General features: G+C 41.0%; 1 protein-coding gene across 1 annotated transcript in view; it reads right to left on the reverse strand.

Annotated features, from left to right (window-relative positions):
• Positions 1 to 1,041: 1,041 nt before the first annotated feature.
• The window catches only part of TMCC1 (transmembrane and coiled-coil domain family 1), a 156,040-nt gene continuing 133,320 nt past the window's right edge, over positions 1,042 to 23,761 (reverse strand). The window contains exons 3-4 of the mRNA XM_011974203.1: positions 8,541 to 8,676; positions 1,042 to 5,049 (exon numbers count right to left, since the gene is read on the reverse strand). Of these exons, the coding sequence (XP_011829593.1) occupies positions 4,735 to 5,049; positions 8,541 to 8,676 (451 nt within the window). The 3' untranslated portion in view covers positions 1,042 to 4,734. The remainder of the gene's footprint in view (positions 5,050 to 8,540; positions 8,677 to 23,761) is intronic.

The raw sequence follows: 23,761 nt of genomic DNA on the forward strand, positions 1-23,761 counted from the left end.
AAGTATATTTGAACCCTTCAGGTGAAGCATGCATTTCTAGTTGGCCATACCTTCCTCTGCCTCCCCAGTCTGTTTTCTACACCACAGCTTCTCAAATTTATGTCATCTGCCTTCCACTCTCCAAAGTTTTCTTTTTTTGAGACAGGGTCTCGCTCTGCCACCTAGGCTAGAGTGCAGTGGTGTAATCATAGCTAACTGTAATCTCAAACTCCTGGGCTCGAGTGATGCTACCACCTCAGCCTCCCGAGTAGCTGAGACTACAGATGTGTGCCACCACACCCAGATAAATTTATTTTCTGCAGAGATGGGGTCTCACTATGTTGCCCAGGTTGGTATCAAACTCCTGGCCTCAAGTAATCCTCCAACCTTGTCCTCCCAAAGTTTTGGGATTACAGGTATGAGAGCCACCACACCCAGTTTTTACTGGCATTCAGTAAGTCTCCAAAGTTTTTAATGGATAAAAATAAAGCAGGTTTTGAAATTATGTATCGCCCATTATCATGGCAGCTCTATGTGTCCTGTATATACTACACAACTCCTGCATGTTGTTCACAGTTTATCACACTTATGAAGCCCCCCCAGGGTTGGGCAATATACAACCTGCATATCTGTACACAGCAGCCTGGCCCATATTTAAGGGGAATTTTCAAAGATTTCACAAGATGTATCCTTTGCTCTCACAACATCCACCTGTAGGATCAAGTTGGGTGGTGTGGTATCACTAGTTTATAGTTGGGGTAAAAGGCACACAGCTAGTAAGCCAGAAGTGGGGCTAAAGCTCTCGACGTTCAGACTGGAGCTGTGAAGGACCGAGTCATCATGTCTCTGCTTGGTACCAGGTCAAAGGCAAGTTTAGGACTTCAGGATTTCCAGAGGCCTCCCAGAGATCACCAGGAAAAAGTCCTAATAGAAATTACTACTTCTATAACAAAATTACAGGTGGCAATAGGCTGGCTAATAATGCATTACATGCATGTAAAACTATGTATGTTAAATGTTTCAAAAATAAAGAGCAAAACAAACATGAGTCTGACCACCAGGTTAATAGCTGAGGTCTTTATTTCAATTTCTATATACAGTAAAAGTGCTGCTGAGAATCTGCAGCGACCGGACAGAACATAAATTTAAATCTCTCTCAACAATTAGCAGCTTAAGATCTATCAACTACAGTGTTAACGTTCACACGTTCACAAGTGTCATTTCTTTACGTTTCAATTCGTGCAAGTGAGTTTTTATTCTTACACACTTTGATAAAACACACTTACAGTCTAGTAGTCAATCCCTACTGAGGATATCACCTAGCATACACGACATACAGACAGTAATGTTAACGCTTAGAGCCACATTCAAAATCCCAGGTTTCATTTGGGGTTGGGGTGTGGGAACCATAATTTTGCCTGTGTCAGATTACAATAATGTTTGGTTTTGTTTTAGATGCATATTTTCCAAAGCTGAAAGACAGCTCCTCATTGGAACTCTCTCAGAACTCAGCATTTTCTTCTGACTGTACCTTAAAGGAACATGAAATCAGAAACAAAACCAAATGCAGTGAAGACCACGTGAAAATATGCTCATTATTTGGACATGGCTAGTGAGGAAGGCTCGCTCCCAGTATTTGTCTTGGCATCAGACTTTTACTCCATTTAGAACAGGGGAGAAAGAAGACCCTAGTCAGTGAAGTTTAAAATTTAACCTACTTTTGCTTCTTAAGGAGCCAGTAGAGTGGAAAGCCTTCCTTACTAGGACATACTGAGTATACCAAGGAATGGAAATTGGAGCAGAGAGAAGTACCCTTCAATTATCATAAACAATGTAAAATGCGCATTCTACAACCTGAACAGTCACCCAGGCCAACACAGCCAGCTTCACTCACCCAGGCTAGGGGCATGGAAAAATAATCCAGGAATGTTTCATTTTAAAGGGAATGAATATAGTTTTCTTTTCTTTTCTTTTTTTAGAGGAGCATTCAAATGAGGCGAAGTTTCCACCCAGAACAACTGTTAAGCCATTAAAGCAAGGTTATAGAAGAGCTATGAAAAGACGAAAGAACCCAAGAACAACCGCAATGAAAGAAACTCAAAAGTAACAGGATGGGCAGCAAAAGGTACAGGAAAGAATGAAAACAGATGCATGGTTACAAACAGCATTAAATGCACACAACTTCTGGGTCTGGTGAATAATTAAGGGACAAGAAGGCTAGAAAGCCATTACTGCACCTGATCTGCACTGAAGGTCCTTCCTAAGACACTCTGAGAAAGGAAGACAGAAAGTTAGCATGGGACTGTTTGGCTGGAGTGCAGGGAGCTTTCTACAGGTGAAAACCTTCCTTTGATAGAAACCGTTCCAGGGCAAATGGGAACAGTTTCAATCCATCTATCAAAGTGACTTTCAGTGCCCACAAAACTTAAGTCTTCAGGCAGTTTGGGGGACTCAAAGGTTCTAGCTTAGAAAAACTGGTGGATTGCGGCTAGGGCATCTTTTAAATAACTTTGTGGGGGCTCTCTACTCTGAGCAATTATACTAAAGCAGAAAGTTAGGAGAAACTGTTAGTTCAAAAAGTTCATAGTATCCTTTGGCACTCCTGCCTAAAAAGTCACTGCGATATTTTTAGGCAAAGTTAACATTTTAATATATATAGGCTTGGGGACAATTTGTTTTTGGCATGAACATGAATTGGTTCTAATTTTTTTTTTTAAAGAAAAAATCACCCCTGTGGCCCTACTCTGGGTGCTAGTTTTGAGGGGGCAACAGAGCTAGCAGGTGTACTACAATCAGCTGAGGTTGGGGTGAAGACTGGGGTACCTGAGTTAAAATGTCAAAGTAGTTATGGAAACAACATGCTGGCTCTGAGAAATCCAGCTTGTCAAAGCAAAAGGAGGCTGGCACCGTTAGGTAAACTGTCCTTTGAGACAGGCAGGTCAATGCTAATCTAGTTCTGAAGGAATTTCCTGGTAAGGGGAAACAGGCAAAGCATACTTTGTTACTCTTTTCAGGGCATCTTATATGCACTTGGTTGCACAGAATGAGACCAAGAGGGAACAGCATTTGTGAACATACTACAAATAATATGGAAAATTAACCAAGCTCTCTAGATAAACTCTAAATGCTCAAGTTCCACCAGGATGATGGAACTCGTTATGGGATGGGGGAAAGCAGCTCAGTTCATTTTTTTTAAACCATCTAGATAAGTCCACTGAGCATAATTAGGTTAGGTTAACAAGTCAGTTTACATTATAGGAAGCTGGCAACATTTCACACCCAAAACTTGGGTCCTTCTAACCCGACATTTCCTTCACTGCTCTTTAGGAGAATCACCTTTGGTTGATTCTCTTAGGCAGACAGAATAAAGCTTTGAAATTAAGAATGCTGGGGCCAAAATGAAGACAGAAGACTCCACATCATCACTTTGGTTTCAGTAATTAGGGGTGTTAACAAAATAAATTAAGGAAACACAAGGACTTATTTATGACTCTTATAGTCTCAACTTTTCCTAAAAACAATCCCAGCCCAAGATCACTGGGTGAACATTTTCTTGGGGCAAAAAAAAAAAAAAAATCCCTATCCTACTACACTGGTTTGTGGAAACAGCCTCCTCCTCTCCTTGCACAACCCTTTCCTCTCCAACTAAGCTAAACCCATAAAACGGGGGCATAGGGACATCGGGACACCAAAAGCAGCAGCAGCAGCCAGAGGGAGTTTAAACTGCATCTCAAAACAAGGGCGGCAGAGGGCAGCATTTACAGCAAGACTTTCTTACTCAAACTGTTTCAAGACAAGAGGGAGCAGCACACTTAAATATCCACACATTTCTTCATTTAAAAACATCACTTCTTTATTTCAAAGGAAAAATAAAAGACCCTCCCAACCCTGTCCAAAAAAACCCAATAATAATAATAACAATAATAAAAAATCCTATTAGAAACCATAAGGAAGCACTGAGAGTTTGAGTATTACATTCTTCAAGTATGCTGTTCGGATTTTTTATTTTTAGGTTGGTACCTATACACATATTAAAAAAACCTTAAAAGTGCGGCCAACAGATTTTGCTTAAAATTAAGTATTTAGAGGGCTACTTAAAAATACTGTAGTAGGACTGTGCAGTGATCCTTTGGGGGATGATGCTTTCACTTTTGTATCCTAGTAAAGGTTAAGGGGCAGGTTCAAAAGTGATCATATTTCCAGGGTTAGCGTAAGTGGCCAACTTGGGTGAGAAAGCCAGGGAGATCCATGTGTTCTTCCACGGACAACGAAAATCCACCCCGAATCCAAAAATTCAGACATGGAATGTGGTAGGATTTCACAGTAAAGTTAGTCTGGGATGGGGAGAGGTGATGAGCCCAAGGCAGGGTGTTAGGTTTAACTGGTTTGCCCTAATTAGGTTTTCGCATATTTTTAGTGGGTTTTAGTGCAGTCCTTCACGCCACAATTTAGATTGCCCTTCGGTGTGCTCCAGATTGTTGGTTCATATTAAAGGACTGTTTAAGATTTGCATCCCAAGGAAAACCATGCTACATAAAAATGATCCAAGATTTTCGCCCAAAAAACTTCTTGGATAAAATCTAAAAAATACTATTGCAATTGCGTCTCTTGAAGAAAAAAACATTATTCTAAATGTAAACAGATTCACTCAACTCTTTTGTTGTTGTAGAAAACTTCAGAGTAGGTAAGTTGCTGTCTAACTCTCTGCTGCATGCACTTGCCAGAGTGTAGGGAACAATACCTTCTGTGCCAGCATCATCTAGGGGATGAAAAGAACCGTTCCACATAGCTGAAGAGGGCGTCCCAGTGCTTCCAGAGAAAGGCAATGAAAACCACAAGGAATAAAGTGCTGAACGTCCTGTTGCGAGTCTTCATGAGGGGAACCACACAGTTGGCTACAGTGGAGACAAAGACCAAAAGGACTGCCATGACAGCCAGGAGGATGTTGATGAGTTTGCCCAGAAGGTTCCGGGCAGTGGCATTCTCCAGCCCTTCTAGCTGCACCACCTGCTGCTGCTGCTGCTGCAGCTCCATCTTGGAGATGCGCGTCTGGCATGCCTCCAGGGCCTCCTGTGGGCCAGAACAGGGAAGAGTTAAGCCTTCTGCTCACAAGTACTCTGAGATGCTGACATGCCTCCTGGGCAAGCCAGATGCATCTTGAGCAATGCCAATGATTTTATAAATATGCTGAAGCCTTGAATGAATATAAAAGTCTAGATGTATAACTCACTATTCAAGTGACTATTATTCCCCCAAATTGCCCTCCATTGCATTTCAGTGGGATGAGTCACAGGAAGCAGTGGCCACACTTAACATTTATTTAGTCTAGAACATTTTAATGACAAGACCACAAATATATGCTCTTTTTTCATTGAAAATTAATCTAAGTTGCACAGAATATATTTGTTCAACATAAAAAAGTTCAAATAGGATAATCTCTCCTGACATTTCCTTCAATTCCAATCCCTGTCCCTGAGGCAATACTGTTTGTGTTCACCCTTTTATCTGTGTTTAAGTGTATACACATATGTGTCAAGGAAAATATATGGAATTTTTAATTTTATTTCCTATCTGTAAACTAAAAATAAAATCCTGAGCCCCCCAGCCGAATGAACGGACTCCCTCTTGGCCAAAGTGGACCCCAAAGAAACTTGAAAAAGTGAGTTCTTGGCAATGATGGGAACGAGGCTGGACATGCCTCATTACATCCCCTCCCTTTTTGAGTTGCAGCACAAATGACCAACATTAATGTTAAAATAGAGATCATAAGACTGATAGAATGGACTCTTTGTGGCAGTAAGACATCAAATTATAAACAAGACCTAAGGCCATGCCAGACAAGGGTTAAATCTCACCCTACAAACCATAAAATCTCATCAGTTTTTTGTTTTTTTTTTGAGACGGAGTCTTGCTCTGTCGCCCAGGCTGGAGTGCAGTGGTGCGATCTCTGCTCACTGCAAGCTCCGCTGCCTCCTGAGTTCATGCCATTCTCCTGCCTCAGCCTCCCGAGAAGCTGGGACTACAGACGCCCACCACCACGCCCGGCTAATTCTTTTTTGTATTTTTAGTAGAGACGGGGTTTCACCGTGTTTGCCAGGATGGTCTGGATCTCCTGACCTTGTGATCCTCCTGCCTTGGCCTCCCAAAGTGCTGGGATTACAGGCCTGAGCCACTGCGCCAGGCCATCTCATCAGTTTTTAAAAAAATTAACTGGTATTAATGTGGCTTTCTTTCCAACCTGACTCGGGTATAGCATCACATGACAGACAGCACACCCCGTTAACTTAGGCATTCCTTTGTACTGACTTCAAGTCTTTACACAAAGCTTAACTCTTTCAACCAACTGCCAACTAAAAAATTCCTAAAACCCACTATGACTTATTAGCCCCTACTTAGAGATGGCTCACCTTTTTGGGCCAAACCAATGTATAGTTTCCATGTATTGATTTAGGATTTTACTTACAATTCCTGTCTCTCTGAAATGTACAAAGCTAAACTAACCCAACTGCTTCGGGCATATTTTCTCAGGACCTCTTGAGACTGTGTTCCCTAGGTCATGGTTACTCGTATCGGCTCAGAATAAACCTCTTTAAAATATTTTACAGGGTTTGGCTTTTCCAAACATGGAATAGTATCATACTATAGGAATCGATTCACAACTTGTTTTTTTTCATTCAACAGTGGGTCCTGGTGATCTCTCCATGTCAATACACAGAATCTACCTCATTTTTTTTAACTGCTGCAGAGCATTTTATAGTATGGCTAGGCTATGTTATAATAGATGCAGCTAGTTCCCTCTTGGGGATTTTTAGGTTGTTTTCAACTTTTCCACTATAACAATGATGCAGTGAACATTCTTTGAACATGCTTCCTTATACACACTACCTGGTGTTTTCTAAGTCAAGTCAATCCCTGACATCAGTGGAAAGGGATCTCCGATCTGCCTTCTTAAGGGCACACTCTCCTTTAGGTTGATCCTCTGTAAAGAGGACACTATGCCCACACACTAGACCAAACATTAAAAGTGTCTGTTTTTGCTATTTTTTTTGAGATGGAGTCTCGCTCTGTCGCCCAGGCTAGAGTACAGTGGCACGATGTCAGCTCACTGCCAGCTCCACCTCCCGGGTTCACACCATTCTCCTGCCTCAGCCTCGCGAGTAGCTGGGACTACAGGTGACCGCCAACACGCCTGGCTAATTTTTGTATTTTTAGTAGAGACGAGGTTTCACCGTGTTAGCCAGGATGGTCTCGATCTCCTGACCTTGTGATCTGCCCGCCTCGGCCTCCCAAAGTGCTGGGATTACAGGCGTGAGCCGCCGCTCCTGGTCTGTTCTTGCTATTTTTTAACTTTATATTGTTTAATTTAAAAACCTGTATTACCAAGACCTGATTGTATATTCTGTATCTCTCTCAACTACTAAAAAGTACTTGAAAATAGTGTAAAATACTAATACATTAATGAAACGTTATTAGTAATGCAATAGTGACATAAAGTGTTAATACATTAATGATTCTAATGTTTAGAATCACCAGTCACTAATAACAACTTGTCTTATAACATATGCAATTAGAATAAAGCTTCCATTTAACATATGCCTAATTCCCAATTAAAAAAAAAAAAAGTGTCTGTTCTCCTCAAGGCCATGGCCTTCACCCATGAGTTTAAATTAATTCCAAAGTATTCAAGGGATAGAACTTATTTCCCTAGCTATGGTCAGATATCCTCCAAAGTTGGTTGGAGCCATGAGTTTTTCTGGTCTTGGTTTCAATGGATCCTGGTTTCCTGGGATTTGAGGTAAGGCTTGGGTAACTTCAGACTGAAGCCAACTACAGACAGACAATGGATGCTGTCCAGTCCAGAAGGATCTTACGGAAAAAATAATTAAAACATAAGCAGGGCGTGAAGAAGACGGCATCCGGGTAAATGATCTAGACATTCCCTTGATTCTTTTAGGCTGTTGTAATACAAGTTTTCTAGCTCACTTCCCTTCTCTGAGACTAGCGTCTTTCAAAATGCTTTCATATGAAACCACTAAGAACTGTTCCCTTAGAAATACCTCCATATAGAAACAAGAAAAAATTAAATATTCTACTTCCTCATAGAATAAAACAGATGGGCGATTAGCCTTAATTAAACTTGACTGCCTCATGGGTTATTCTTGCAAACTGTCAGGCAATGTGCCTAAATGAGATCTGGATTTGGCAGCTGGAATAAAGGCCCCCTTTCCCACGGAAGAAGACAAGGGCAAAATGGCCCTAATACTTGTCAGAGCTGCTTTTAAAGCAGTAATGGACAAATAGGATTCATGTGGTTTTCCATACACTGAGACTACTGTGATCCTAAGAAACATTTCCCAAGTACCAAGCAGACATACCAACCCAAAATGGTATAAACTTTTGAGAAATGTACCTCAATCATTTTAAGAGTAAGTGTACTCTTATATAGTTGATAGAAGCTTTTCTTTGTTCTCTACCTTCTCATCTTTTTTCCTTCTGCTGTTTTCCTTTTTTCTTTCTAACCCTACTGTATTTTGCATTTACACCTTTTCCTTCATACTAACCTGGATGTCCCGGGCCCGTTCATAGGACTGATATGCGATTTTTTCTTCCATGCTTGCCAGTTCCTGCTTCAAGTTCAAGATTTCATTCTGGTGGAGTTCTGTTAGGTCATTTAGCTGTTCTTCTAATCGTTCACATCTAAGGGGAAAAAAAAGGTTAGAATTTTATGCATTCTGTGAATATCTTTCCTGGCATTATTTATATCCAATCCCCAAAACCCATTCTACAAAGGAATAAAAGCACAAAGAAACTGAGTGGCCTGGGTTAACAGGGTGTGCTAGTGGGTACAGCTCTTAGTCTCTGGAAAAGATAGCTTGTCTCATGGCCAAATCACACAGCAACACGGCTGTTCCATAATCTTTTCAATGCACAGTATTTGCAGTGATGCCAGCAGCCCTGATTAGCTTTGAGCATAATCATAATATTGAGGCAGTCGTTAGGCTACTCTGAACAACATATGGGAGAGGCAAAAGCTAGGGTACAATTAAGCAAGCCTCATGAAAAGATAACACACCAATGGAAACCAACCTTCTGGCAGTCACCAGTAGCTTATTCCAGAACTGGCCAGCTCACTCACCTGGATGTTTGTGATTCAGAGCCCTAGAATGCCAGAGCCAGAGGAGTCCATCATCCCCATGGTTAAGCACAAGTGTCTGGGACATTTCTGTCAATAAATATTTACTGAGAGCCTGCTATGTACCAGGCATATTCAAAGTACTAAGAATACTGTGGTAAGCAAGACAGAGTGCCTGCCCTCAGGAGTTTGTACTCTAAGGAGTCAGGGAGGCAAGATGATTTCCCATATGGAGAAGTAAAACAAAGAAGATCAATAGGGGTATAAGACAGAGTGCCTGAAGGCTGATGAAGCTGGAATGGTCAGGGAAGGTCTCTCCCCTATTCAATTCTATTGAACTATGAAGGCTGAAACTTGAGTGATATGAACAGAGCCTTGTTGAAATGTGGAGGGAAGAATGTCTTAAGCAGAGGAAATAGCAGGTATGAGGTTCTTAAGATGGGAATTAGCTTGGCATGTCTGAGGGTTAGAAAGTAGGTCAGTGTGGCTGGGAGAATAAAAGGGAGGTAGGGTTCCTTGGGAGTAGGAATTATTTTATTCATATTGTATCTCTAGCACTTAGGATGACTTAAGGGAAGGTTTAGTAATCTACATAAAGATGGAACCTGGACAGGGCATCTAAGGACAGGCAGGATTAGAAAAGTTTTTTTGTTTTTTTTTTGAGATGGAGTCTCGCTCTTGTTGCCCAGGCTGAAGTGCAGTGGCGCAGTCTTGGCTCACTGCAACCTCTGCCTCCCAGGTTCAAGTGATTCTCTTGCCTCAGCTTCCTCAGCAGCTGGGATTACAGGTGCCCACCACCACACCCAGTTAATTTTTGTACTTTTAGTAGAGATGGGGTTTTGCCATGTTGGCCAAGCTGGTCTCAAACTCCTGACCTCAGATGATCCGCTCGCCTTGGCTTCCCAAAGTGCTGGGATTACAGGCGTGAGCCACCATGCCCAGCCTAGAAAAGGTTTAAGGGATGAGATCAGAGATTCTAGGTGGAAAAATGAATGTGAGTAAAAGTCTGGAGAGAAATGGATGATAAATGTACAGAATAACTAGAATAGTGCATCCATGTTGGAGGAAAAAAAGGGAAATCTGGAAGATCCGAAGAGCTGGGATTCTAGAATAGATAGTAAATGAGCCCAAGGCAGACTACTGAGTAGAGGAGTCACAAGATGAACATGTGTTTTTAGGAAAACGAGTCTTCTCATAGTGGTAAAGAAGACCGACTGGGGTAGGTTGTATGTGGAGTCCCAGGAACTAAAGAGCTAAGTAAGTAGGAGACACTTTTAAAAACAATAGAAACAGAGAGTAAAAGAAAGGGAAGAATAAACATATGTCTTAGCTTCTGGTGCGTAGAATGGAAACCTCTGTCAAGCAGAGGGCAGCTGGGTAGCTCTCATCCCAACAGGGAATGTATTACCACTCAGGTAGCATTTAACACCAGCATGTGAGTCTCAAGCTTTTCGCACTAAAAGAATAAAAATGCCAGGACAAACTCACACATCTAAAACTATCTCCTTTCTCTCTTCTTTTTAATCACATCTATAATATGTAAACAAACTTTTAAGGAATATAATAAATTTCTCTGTTTAAGGTAATTTTTATGTTGCAGCATCATAAACATTCTCCCTTCCAATAATTATGCAATAAATAATAATATCCTAAACTCCATTGCTTTTCTAAGAAACAAGGATTTTTTTTTAAAAGGCATCGTCTCACCCTTCTTACGATGTTACTAAACTCTATTTAGTTCTTCTTTATCCTTTATAGGAATCTCTATACTGCCTTCTTTTATGCTGAAACTCTTCTTGTTACTGAAGTGACTGAACAGGTTAATGAGAAAGCAGTCCTACCTTTGATGGATAACTAGGGCCAAAGTTCTCTGTGACTCTGCCTTTTCCTTTCATCTGCTGCCCAGGGTATGTACTCAGAAACAGGTCCCATCTCTAGAATTGATTTTCCACCAAAATTTAAGTTCACAAAATGCCATAAGATTTTGTTAACATATTGTCTTTTCGTGACTGTCCTATGTTAGCCCACTCTTCTGTGGTGTTTTTGGTGTTTGATAATTTCATCATTCTCTCTCTTTACCAGAAAGGGGCAGGAGACTTTTTTAAAGCCACATTCCAAAGTGCTGGTCTCTTGAGATTTAAGGGAAAGGTTATATCTGGCAGGAAATTACTCTCCTAAACTAAGGACTGTTGGGTGGCAGGGAGGGGAGCAGGGTGGTGGTCACCAGCCTACATCCTGATAAAAGCAGACACGTGGGATCTCTGCACGTGTCCCATAGGCTACCACACAACCTCTTAGCCTACAAATTTCAGGCTTCTTAGGAATCTTATTTGATATTAAACATGGTTTATACATATCAGTAGAACAGATTAAAAAATAGCAGCAGCAGCAACAGTTTAATCAGTGCCTACTATGCAAATTCACTTCAACAATCCCAAGAGGGTAGAAGGTATTATCTGCATTTTATATATGAGGAAACAGAAGCTCAGAGAAGTTCTAAAGTGAATTGCCCAAGGGCACATAAATATTAAGTAGGGCAACAAGGATTTGAATCCAGTTTTGACTTTAAAATCCAAGTTCTTAAACTTTACAATGTGATGCCATTTTGAAACTCTAGAAACCCAGATCAACTAACTCTCCTCGTAAGTAAGAAATCGGAGTCAGAGTGCTAGCGATCAAATCACTTAGCCAAAGGGAGCTGGAAAAAACTACACTGATGTGATGGTTTGGAGTCTGATGTCAAAGTGGAGTTGATGGGAGAAAGAGGAGTGTAATAAAAAATTATGAACCTATAATTAAAAAGGTAAGAGTTGGTGAGGGCATGGAGAAATCTAAACTCTCATGTACTGCTGTTGGGAATGGAAAATCGTACAACTGCTCAGCAAAACAGTTTGGCACCTCCTCAAAAAGTTAATAGTTACCTTATGACTCAGAATTCTACCCCAGATATAACTGAAAAGAAATGAAAACTTATTTCTATACAAAAGCTTGTACACGAATGTTCATACCAGCATTAATCATCATTGCCAAAAAGTATAAACAACCCAAATGTATATGAGTGTACAACAATATATCATCTTGGCTGTTCACAAGTCAAGTATCGATATTATGTACCCTAATCTGCTTATCACTTGCCACCTGGCAAGTTTCTGTTTACTTTCTTCCTTTCTCCTTCAATTGATGGATGCTCGCAGAAACATTAGGACATAAAACACAAATGTGAATGCAGTTTTGCTTTTCACTATATATATGCACATGAGACTCCTGATCCCTAGGCAAAACTACAAAATAGGCTGACTTATGCCTTCACTTCCCCAACATGGACTTCCTTCCTACTGCAGAAACAGTTCACAGGAGCAGGAAGGCTGTTGTGATCCTTTCCTCCTCTTTTTACCCGACGTTTTATAATATACAGACACTCTTTATGATGGGGTTACTTTATGAAAACAGTATTTCCCATTTATGATGGGCTTAAATCAAACCATTGTTAGCCAGGGACTGTCTGTACAACAACATGTATGTCACCCTAGCAAGAATAATTCCCAGGATGGGGCCTGAGATATTCTCTAGCAGCAGCCTGTGGGCTCTGACTTGGCCTTGGCCTTATCTGCCTGGCCTTTTTTGTCCAGACCCAGTATGAAGACAGCAGAATACACGGCATACTTATCTTTACAAATAGCATGAGGCAAGAAAGAGGTGAAACACAGCAGACTGAATTCAAAATGATCTTGAGAGATTCAAGTGCAGCCAAGACTTTACCAGGAATTAATTCTATAGAAATAGGGAACTACTTACTACTGCTGAATTCAGGTATCAGAGGTCATGTAATGAGGGGGTAGCTTGTTCTTTGTAACTCCACAGAACTACGGAGTAAGTCTTACAAATAGTTTGGTCTTTAGTTCAGTTTTAGAAAGAACTTTCTAATAGCGGTGTCTAACAATGAAAAAAACTATCTTAGAAAATGAGACCCTGCTACCAGAGATATTCAAAGAGAGAGGCTGCTTGTCAGGGATGTTGCAGAAATAAATCCTCTACTAAAAGAGATTTAACTAGACCTCTGAGATCTTTTCTAATGCCTAGAGCTTGATTCTTTGTAGTCAGGGAACTTGTTTTCCTCTTTTTTTTTTTTTTTAAAGAAATGGGGTCTTGCTCTATCACCCAGGGTGGAGTGCAGTGGTGCAATCATGGCTCACTGCAGCCTCAAATTCCTGAGCTCAAGGGATCCTCCCACCTCATCCTTCTGAGTAGCTGGGACTATTGACATGTACCACCAAGCCTCGCTCTCTCTCTCTATATATATATACATATATATATATATTTTTTTCAGAGACAGGGTCTCACTATGTTGCCCAGGCTGGTCTTGAACTCCTGAGCTCAAGCAATCCTCCTGCCTCAGCTTCCCTAAGTGCTAAGACTACAGGTGTGGGGCACCACATCTGGCTATTTTCATCTTTCAAACTATAGATACTTTAAATGCTTGTGGTATATTTGCCTTCACAACATATTGATTTTAACAACAATAAAGGGACGTAAGGAGGTATACAAAGTGGTAATTTAAGAGCTATGTAAAATCAGGTGTGAAATATTGGGATTAATTTGGTATGTGAGCTGGTGAGGAATATATATGAATCAGAGAGTACTTGCAAAAGTCCTCAGCACTTATTCCCAACATTTTGTTTTCTGAGACAGAGTCTCGCTCTGTGGCCCAGGCTGGAGTGCAGTGGTGCAATCTTGGCTCACTGCAATCTTTGCCTTGCAGGGTCAAGCAATTCTCTGCCTCAGCCTCCTGAGTAGCAGGGATTACAGGTGCCCGCCATCATGCCCGGCTAATTTTTTGTATTTTTAGTAGAGATGGGGTTTCACCATCTTGCCAAGGCTGGTCTTGAACTACTGACCTTGTGGTCCACCCACCTCGGCCTCCCAAATTGCTGGGATTACAGGCGTGAGTCACTGCGCCCGGCTATTCCCAACACTTTTGAACCTTACTATAAACCAATGTTTATCATAAGAAGGTAGCAAACATGTCAAAGATTCTGGAAATCATTTTCAAATTGGATTTTGGTTCATCCCATATTATGCCTAGAGGTGCTCCATCTTCACTCCTGCCATTTTGCACCTAGAAATGTTTTCATAATGTAGTTTGTACCAGCTAATGCATCTGCTCAGTACAGGTTTTGGATTAAAATCCCAGCTCTGCAACTCACTAGCCTGGGTGACCCTTTTCATCCTCTGTAAAGAGGAAATCTACCTACTCCAAAGGGCAATTGCAAAGATTAAAGGAGAAGACAGACATCAAATACCTGGCACAGAAGAGGTGCTCTGTGAGATAGATATATCACAAATATACATCTGGTTTCATTTTTCTCTTTTATGATTCTCCTAGTTCTCCCCAACAATCCCTAGTGAGGTAGTTCAGAAAGATTGCTTGCTGACTGCCACATAGTCTTACTCCACTGTTCACTGATTCCCACTTCTGACTTTTTTTCTCTAAGCCTTTTTTCTTGTTGTTTGAGACAGGGTTTTCTCTATCACCCAGGCTGGAGTGCAGTGGCGTGATCATGGCTCATTGTGGTCTCAATCTCCCAGGCTCTAGTGACCTTTCCACCTCAGCCTCCCAAGCAGCTGGGACTACAGGTATGTGCTTCCACGCCCGGTTAATTTTGTTTTTGTATTTTTTGTAGAGACAGGGTTTTGCCATGTTGCCCGGGCTGGTCTTGAATTCCTGGACTCAAGTGATCATCCTGCCTTGGGCTCCCAAAGTGTTGGGATTACAGGCATGAGCCATTGTCCATGGCCTTAAGCCTCCATTTCTTTATGTCCACTTTCTCAATTTTATATATTTTGACATTTTCACTGTTTCCAGTATATGATGTTTTTCCTATGACATCACAGAAATGGGTTTACTGGGCACACACTCCATCCTCCTCAATCCTAGATACAAGCCTCTCTTACTTCTTATTTCATACATCTAGGCTCCTGCCATTTCCCTGGCTCAAGTTTGCCAGATAATTCAAATAGTTCCATGCACTGGCCTGTTCCAAACTTTCCTTTGTATTGGTAAAACTATCCTACCTATGTATGTGTGTGAGGAAAGGTGTCTCAAGTAATTTTTATTTTTTTATGTTAGAGATAGAGTCTCACTATGTTGTCCATGCTGGAGTGCAGTGGTTATTCAGAGGCATAATCATGGTGCACTGCAGCCTCAAACTCCTGGGCTCAAGTGATCCTCCCATCTCAGCCTCCTAAGTAGCTGGGACTACAGACCTGTGCCACTGTGCCCAGCTCAAGTAAATTTTATCTAATTTTTTCAAATCTCCAGAAAGTTATATAGAAACTGCTAATCCTCATCATGCTGTTACAGAAAATAAAGTCCTTTAGAGGTTGAACAATTTATTCACAGTTACATGGGAAATTACCAGCAAGTTCTCCTCAAGCTGAGTCTTCCCAAATAAGAAAATATAATATAACTATTGTTTCCAGAGATAACGTTTTGTTAGCAAGTAGCTAAATAGCAAAGCAGCATTTGGGTAAGTAGAATGATCTCAGCAGATGAAACAGACAAACATGGAGATCAATCTGGGCAACATAGCAAAACCTTGCCTTTACAAAAAATACAAAAATTAGCTGGGCATGGTGGCATGCACTTGCAGTCCCAGCTACTCAGGAGGCTGAGGTGGGAGGCTCACTTGATCCCGAGAGGTCAAGGCTGCGTGAGCCGAGACTGTGTCACTGCCCTCCAGTCTGGGTGACTGAGCAAGACCCTGTCTCAAACGAACAGCAAAACCCACAAACAAAAACAGGAGGCCCAGAAGGATGCAGCGACTCCCTAGCTAGTAGTGAGGTTTAGTAAGCATCTGAACCAATTGGCTCATGCGTGTTATTAGATCACTGTCTTTAAAAAAATTTTTCTACTGGGCAAATTGCTTGACCCCAGGAGTTTGAGACCAGCTTGGGCAACACGGTGAAACCCTGTCTCTAATAAAAATACAAAAAAAATCAGGTTGGTGTAGTGGCACGCGCCTGTAGTCCCAGCTACTCGGGAGGCTGAGGTGAGAGGACTGCTTCAGCATGGAAGGCAGAGGTTGCAGTGAGCTGAGATTGTGCCATTGCACTCCAGCCTGGGTCACAGAGTAAGACCCTGTCTCAAAGAGAAGACAAAAAATTCTGTATTGTTAATCAAATGCAAATAACCAAAGGAAAAAAACACCTGTATTCTAGTTCCCACTGACTTCCCACTATCCCCATTACTAATATAATAATCTTCTTGTAATACTTTATTTTCTAGTCTTTACTTCCTTTCTAAATTCTAAAATGGAGAAAGCAGGTATAAACACCTCTATCTTCTCATTAAATATTAACACCAAATCAAAGAGTGGGGGGGGGGAAGGGAAGATATATGTTTTATAGACTTTCGTATGTGAAAGTCTTGGGTTTTTTTTAAACCAAGTACTCTGCTTTAAGGAATTTTAACCCCTTTACAGGATGCTAACTACAACTCTCCAGACACAAAGCCGGGCAGGGGAGATGGTGGGTGGGTGGGAAGTTCTTAATCATACAAGTACAGTTATGCCTCACTTAATGATGGGGACACATCTTGAGAAATGAGTTATTAGGTTATTTCATCACTGTGTGAACACCATACAGTGTACTTACACAAATCTAGATAGTACAGCCTATGATACAGTTAGGCTGTATGGTACAGTCAATTGTTCCTAGGCTACAAAGTTGTACAGCAGGTTACTGTACCATAGGCAACTGTAGACAACTGTAATACAATAGTGTTTGTGTATCTAGACATATCTAAACATAGAAAAGGCACAGTAAAAATATGGCATTACAGGCTTGGTAGTGCGTGCCTGTAATCCCAGCTGCTCGGGGGCTGAGGCACGAGAATTGCTTGAAACCGTGAGGCAGAGGTTTCAGTGAGCCGAGATTGCACCACTGCACTCCAGCCTGGGCAAGAGTGAGACTCCGTCTCAAAAAAACAAACAAAACAAAAACAGCATTATAAACTTATGAAACAACTGTCTCATATGCTGTTGATCAAAATGTCATTATTCAGCACACGTGATTTTCGCTGGTAAATGATGTTCATGCACCTCCGCTTGGATTACAAGTAGCATGAGATTAATAATCTTATTTTAAGGATTTTAACTCAAGGTCCTTCCTAAATTGTTATAACCCAAAGAAAACCTGGACACTTAAATATGGCGTGAGCTTAACTATCAGCAAACAGAAAGCCTTTGCACTGTAAGATTATTTTTTCTAAAAGCAAGTATCGTATTTTGGTAGATGAAATTCATCCCCCACTGGAAGCAAAACCTGTTCTATCTACAAAGTATTAAACACATCAAGATTTTGTTGTAGTTAAATAATTCATAAATAAATACTAAACTTGAAAGTGTTTTGGGCACTAGATCAACACAGTAGTCACCTTCCTAGATCAGAGATAAGCCAGTGGCCCTTTGTGTCAAATTACTGATGAATGGGAGTCTGGGTGAGTGCACAGCCTGGGAATGCTTTGACCTAAAGCATTCCTCTTTGGGTTTGGCTCAAAAGTTTGGAGCCTCTGAGAACCAATGTGCTTCCCTAGTTCAGCAATAGGTCACTAGCGCAGGATGGCTGAAGAAACTTGTAGAGCAGGTATTGAGAGAAACAGGAAGAACCAGTCCCAGGAAAAATATCCACAGGCAACTATGGGAGAAGAATGGACTATTTCCCAAATGCATACCAGAGACCCAAAAGAGCTTCTGCCAGTGTTTAATCAGAGTAGACAGACACAGCTGGGGTAGGGAGTATGCCTTGTGGAGGGGGTTTGAATAGATTCCTAGCTGAATTGGGGAGAGTGGATCTTTTTCTCCTTACCTTTTGTTACCTTTTTTTGTGTTGAAGCCTGAGAAGAGGCTAAAAAACACTGAACTAGCCTTCAGCTGAAAAGGGGAAAAGATATCAGTCCCCCACAATATTTCAAGGGTAGGCAATGAATTATCTTAAAGACAAGAACACAGTAAATATCTAAATAATACAGGGAATAAATAAAAACTAGAGGGGCTTTCTGGGCAACTTGCAGACTTGGTAATGACAGCTTTCTAACACTCTGGCACAACCTAGATCTTTGTATTCCCCTAGAAAAAATGGAGGAGGAGGAAGCATTTGTTGAGCTCCTACTCTAAACCAAACATCACACTAGGTACTTCCATATATGTTATCTCCTTTAATAATTTCAACAAGCATGTACAATAAATCTCATTATGTTTTTACAAAGGGAGAAACTGAGGCTCAGATGAGTTATGTAATCTACTCAGATCTGGCAAGCAAATTCAAGTTTGCCCACTCCAAGGAATTAATTAATTAATCCCCTCCATTTCTCTTTAGTGGCTAAACTGGGATGAGCTCACCTATAAATCTCTTTTATGGAAGATTGTATATGTCATAAGAATATTTCCTAATTGGGATTTTGCTTCTCTTATAAATGAAGGGCTAATTTGATTCAGTATCCTCATTTTCTATTTCAAACTTATTGTCCAAATCTAGCCTACATATCCTCTGGAGGTTCTCAGATCACTTTTCAGCTGACAGGTCTCACATGTAGAATAAAGGGGCTAAAACAGCTACCTCTGAGCATACATCTGTCTTATGTCCAATGATGGTCAAATCAACTAAAATTATATTTAAACCACCATTTGTTTAGTTAGAACTCTAATAGCCTGTGCCTAATTGGGTCAGCCTAGTTACTAACTGTTCTACTGCATGTGAAGACTGCTCAGGGTGACTGTCTCCTTCTGTATTTTTGCTCTTATGACTCAGTGCAATTTAAAATATCCCTGGGTTTAATACAAACATTCTCAGAAGCCGATTTCCAAAGGACAGTAATCCCCTTCAAATACAAGCTTTCAAAATGGCATTAATGCTCATCAACACCTGGGGGGTTTTTAGCCTGCCCTACATGACACTGCTTTATACAGGCTACAGTAGCTCAGTAGGATTCCAGGCCAGATCCCCTAAGAAAAAAACTACCAAAGAAACCAGCAAAATTCTCAATTAATGTTTTCCTAGCTGTCTCTTATTTTCAGTACATTCTGCCGCAGCTGAACTTTTTCTTTCGGTAGCCCATTAATATATTTACACTCACTACAGGAACAGAACTAATCCTCAGTTTCTAGCAGCAAATTAAATACATGTAAAACCATTTTACTGTGTGGCCTGGCAAAAGTCACTTTATCTTTCTGAGCTTCAGTGTTCTCATCTGTAAATGAGATTAATCTAGATATCTAAGGGTCCCTTCTACTTCTGAAGTACTGTGAACCCAGCTGCCACTAACAAACATGGGATGAAGAAACTAACTGGACAAGAATCTGAAGTCAGCACAGGTCTCATCACTTAAAAAAATTTCTAAACTTTGTCTCCTGCCTTCCCCAAATACATGATCTCATTCATAACTGAATGCACAATGGTAAAACTCAATACCTAGTCACTAGTCAAAGGTTGAGGTGGAGTTCAGATCCAAGCTCTGCTACAATGGCTTCCTGGGCTAAGTGCAAGGGGGCAATGAAAAAATACTGTTATCAGTCATGGTTACAATTATGTGGGTGAAGAGAGAGAGACTGTGCACGCTCTATAGGCTTTGGAATTCTTCTGATTATTCCAGAGTTAAGCGGATGGTCTTGGGCAACTATCTTCACCTGGAGCTACTCACTTGGGTAGACAGCAATGGAAACACATTAAGCGAAGGACATTATTGAGAAGGGACTCTGAGAAGGGGAAATAATGACTGGAGTAGGAGTACGGATTTCCTTAAGAAGGTTTCACCTATTTATTTACACTGCTGTAGTGGCCTAGGAAACTTTCCAGAGCTTCCATATTCATAGAATTTTTATAAAATATGTTAAAAACAATGACTCAACTTTTAGTAAACATTTACTTCAACTTGGGATAGGCCTAATGCCCAATGCATCTAATGCTTCAGAGAGCTAGACTTTCAACCACATAGATTTCAGGATGGAGCTTTGAAAAAAAAAATCATCCTGGTATGAAAATAACACTGAATTTGAAGTCAGACAAAATTGGGTTTTGAATCCTGGCTTTACCACTTACGGAGTGACCTCTGGCAACTTGTAAAACCCCACTGAGCTTCAATTTCCTCATCTTTAAAATGGGAATAATACAATTTACCCGTAGGGCCTACTGTGAGGATTGGCAAATGTACGTAAAGCATCTAGCACTAGGCACATCACAGGAGTTTAATACTGTTAGTGGTAGTGGACTTGTCACCATCATCATCAAATAACAAACAGCAACACTGTGCATGGCCTCCCTCTCATCAACTCAGATACTAGTAAAATAAACTAAAGGGTAGAAAAAAATGTATCTTGAGCATCCATGCATGCATTAACTGGTTCTTGGTCACAGAAGGATCTGTGAAGTCCATCCACAGCCTACTTTCTTCCTACACAAAAAGCAAAGCCTGCAACAGAGTAGAAGTAGAATTAGTAAAGAAAGGCTGCTGCCGGCAGCTCACTAACAGTGTGGAGAAGAAATGGAAAGGAGAAAAAACTATAAAAAAAAGCAGACGAACTAAGAAAAGCCTAGGGCCATTTACTGTAGAGGCACATAAATGGACATCTTCAGTAACCTGAGAGTATCACTCTAAGCTGAATACTACTGTATCTAAGCTCTTTCCATTAAGTTAGATTCAGTGTACTTTGTAAAAGAAGGCAGAGAAATTTCCCCAAAATGCTTAAAATGTGAAAAGTTTCAGTGCTTAAAATAGGTTTCTGGCTGGGCGTGGTGGCTCATGTCTGTAATCCCAGCATTTTGGTAGGCTGAAGTGGGTGGATCGCCCAAGGTCAGGAGTTTGAGACCAGCCTGGCCAACATGGTGAAACCCCCGCCTCTATTAAAAATACAAAAAATTAGTTGAGTGTGGTGGCAGACACCTGTCCTGTAATCCCAGCTACTGGGGAGGCTAAGGCAGGAGAATCGCTTGAACCCAGGAGGCGGAGGTTGCAGCGAGGCAACATCGTACCACTGCACTCCAGCCTGGGAAACAAGAGTGAAACTGTCTCCAAAAACAAAAAGAAAGAAAGAAAGAAAGAAAATATATTTCAAAGCCAGGCATGGTGGCATGCACCTGCAGTCCCAGCTACTAAGGAGGCTGAGGTGGAAGTATTGCTTGAGCCCAGGAGTTCAAGACCAGCAGGGCAACATAACAAGACCCTGACCCTTTTTTTTTTTTTTTTTTGAGACAGAGTCTTACTCTGTCACCCAGGATGGAGTGCAGTGGTGTTATCTCAGCTCACTGCAACCTCCACCTCCTGGATTCAAGCAATTCTCCTGTCTCAGCCTCCCCAGTAGCTGGGACTACAGGTGCATGCCACCATGCCTGGCTAATTTTTTTTGTATTTTTAGTAGAGATGGGGTTTCACGGTGTTAGCCAGGATGGTCTTGATCTTCTGACCTCGTGATCCACCCACCTCAGCCTCCCAAAGTGCTGGGATTACAGGCATGAGCCACCGCGCCTGGCCAGCAAGACCCTGACTCTTGAAAAAAAAAAAAAAAAAAAAAAAGACTTCAATTTGTAGAAAAATTTTATTTATGTGAAAGCATTCAAAGATCAACAAAATTTAGATGAACATGTTTACTGTATAAAGCCATATATAATGGAGGGGAAATCTCTATCTGCTTTATACAGGGAATTATTGGAACAACAAAAACAAAGTAAAATAGTTATGAATTTTCCACTCCCTTTCTTGGGGAAAAAAAGGGATTTCTTTCTTCAAGATTATGTTTTAAGGAAAAATCATTCTAAAGCTGAAATGGAAAAACAAAACAAGTCAGATTACATATTATGTCTTCTCCTTGCCCCCTGGTTTTAACTCTCTTTTTGAAAATTCAAGTTTTCTTTATTCTGTCTTCATTCCATAAAACTAGCCATTCACCTACTAGGAAGAATCCAAAGTGCAATGAAAGAAATGTACAGCTCATTACCTCCTAAGTGGCTTGAACTTAATTCTTCTAATGAGGTGTTAATGAGCAGCTAACGTTCTGTTCTATTATGTCTCTGATTTACACTAAATGGATTCAAAGGTGGCACTATGAGAGACCTGTTTCTGATTTTCTCGTATCTTGACTTTCTACATCTTGACATGAAGTGATAACAAGCTCTATATGAATTTTAAGCTCTGGGGCAATTTAAAAACTGCAAGGTATCTACTCAAAATTGAGGAGTTGGCGGGGTATGGTGACTCATACCTGTAATCCCAGCACTTTGGGAGGCCAAGGAGGGCAGATCACTGGAATCCTGGAGCCCAGGAGTTCAAGACCAGCCTGGGCAATATAGTGAGACCTTGTCTCTACAAAAAAATTAAAAAACGAGCCAAGCATGGTGGTTCACACCTGTAGTCCCAGCTACTCACGAGGTTGAGATGGGAGGATCACTTGAACCCAGGAGGTGGAGGCTGCAGTGAGCCAAGATCGCGCCACTGCACTCCAGTGTGGGCAATAAATTGAGACCCTGTCTCAAAACCAATCTAAAACAAAAACAAAACAGAGGAGTCAAAGCAGGCAGTTTTGTGTGGTTTTAAAAAATTTTTTTTAACTGACTGTGGAATGTCTTCGTGTTCTAAGTGGGGTTAACAGCAGCTGTCCCCCTAACATCAGTAGAGCACTATGGGGCCAGGCACTGAGCTATGTGCTTTAACCAAATAATTTCATTTTAATGTCACAATAATCTTATAAAGAACGATTACTATTTCTATGTTATGGATGGGTATACCAAGACTTAGAGAACTGAAGAAACCTTGCCCAGGTTTCCAAGGTTAGTAAGTGGAAGAACTGGAATTTGAACTTGGGAGTTAGGTTTAATACGGTACAAAGAACCAGTGTTTTACTTTTTGAGTCCATTTGAATATCTGTTATATCACTAATTGAATAAGACACTGTCTTCTCAGTATACTAAAGAATTTATTTTTATTTGACACGGAGTTTTATGCTTGTTGCCCAGACTGGAGTATGATGGCACGATCTTGGCTCACTGCAACCTCCGCCTCCTGGGTTCGAGTGATTCTCCTGTCTCAGCCTCCTGAGTAGCTGGGATTACAGGCACGCGCGACCATGCCCAGCTAATTTTGTATTTTTAGTAGAGACAAGGTTTCTCCATGTTGGTCAGGCTGGTATCGAGTTTCTGACCTTGGGTGATCCACCCTCCTCAGCCTCCCAAACTGCTGGGATTACAGGCATGAGCTGTTGCGCCCTGCCATACTAAAGAATTTATAAAACACTTAAATAAAAATAGTAATGTACAGTATTTGCTTTTAGAACTTTATTACTCCCTCCCACACTCACTTCTCTGGTCTTCTCCCTTGAAGTCTTAAGTTAGAATTGAAGAACAAAAGAGTAAGAAAAGAGGCAGGCTGAATTACTGATTAGCGTTTTCGCCATCTGAAAAGAACGTGCTGCTGTAACTCTTCTTAGAGATAATTTATACATGTGAACAATTTGTTTCAGACCCTAAGATTACCTTATAAAAGCAAACTTTTAAAAACACTTATTTATTTATTTATTTTTTTGAGACGGAGTCTCGCTGTCGCCCAGGCTGGAGTGCAGTGGCCGGATCTCAGCTCACTGCAAGCTCCGCCTCCCGGCTTCCCGC

The sequence above is a fragment of the Mandrillus leucophaeus genome, unplaced genomic scaffold, assembly GCF_000951045.1.
Source record: "Mandrillus leucophaeus isolate KB7577 unplaced genomic scaffold, Mleu.le_1.0 Scaffold1428, whole genome shotgun sequence".
Classification (NCBI taxonomy): Eukaryota; Metazoa; Chordata; class Mammalia; order Primates; family Cercopithecidae; genus Mandrillus; species Mandrillus leucophaeus.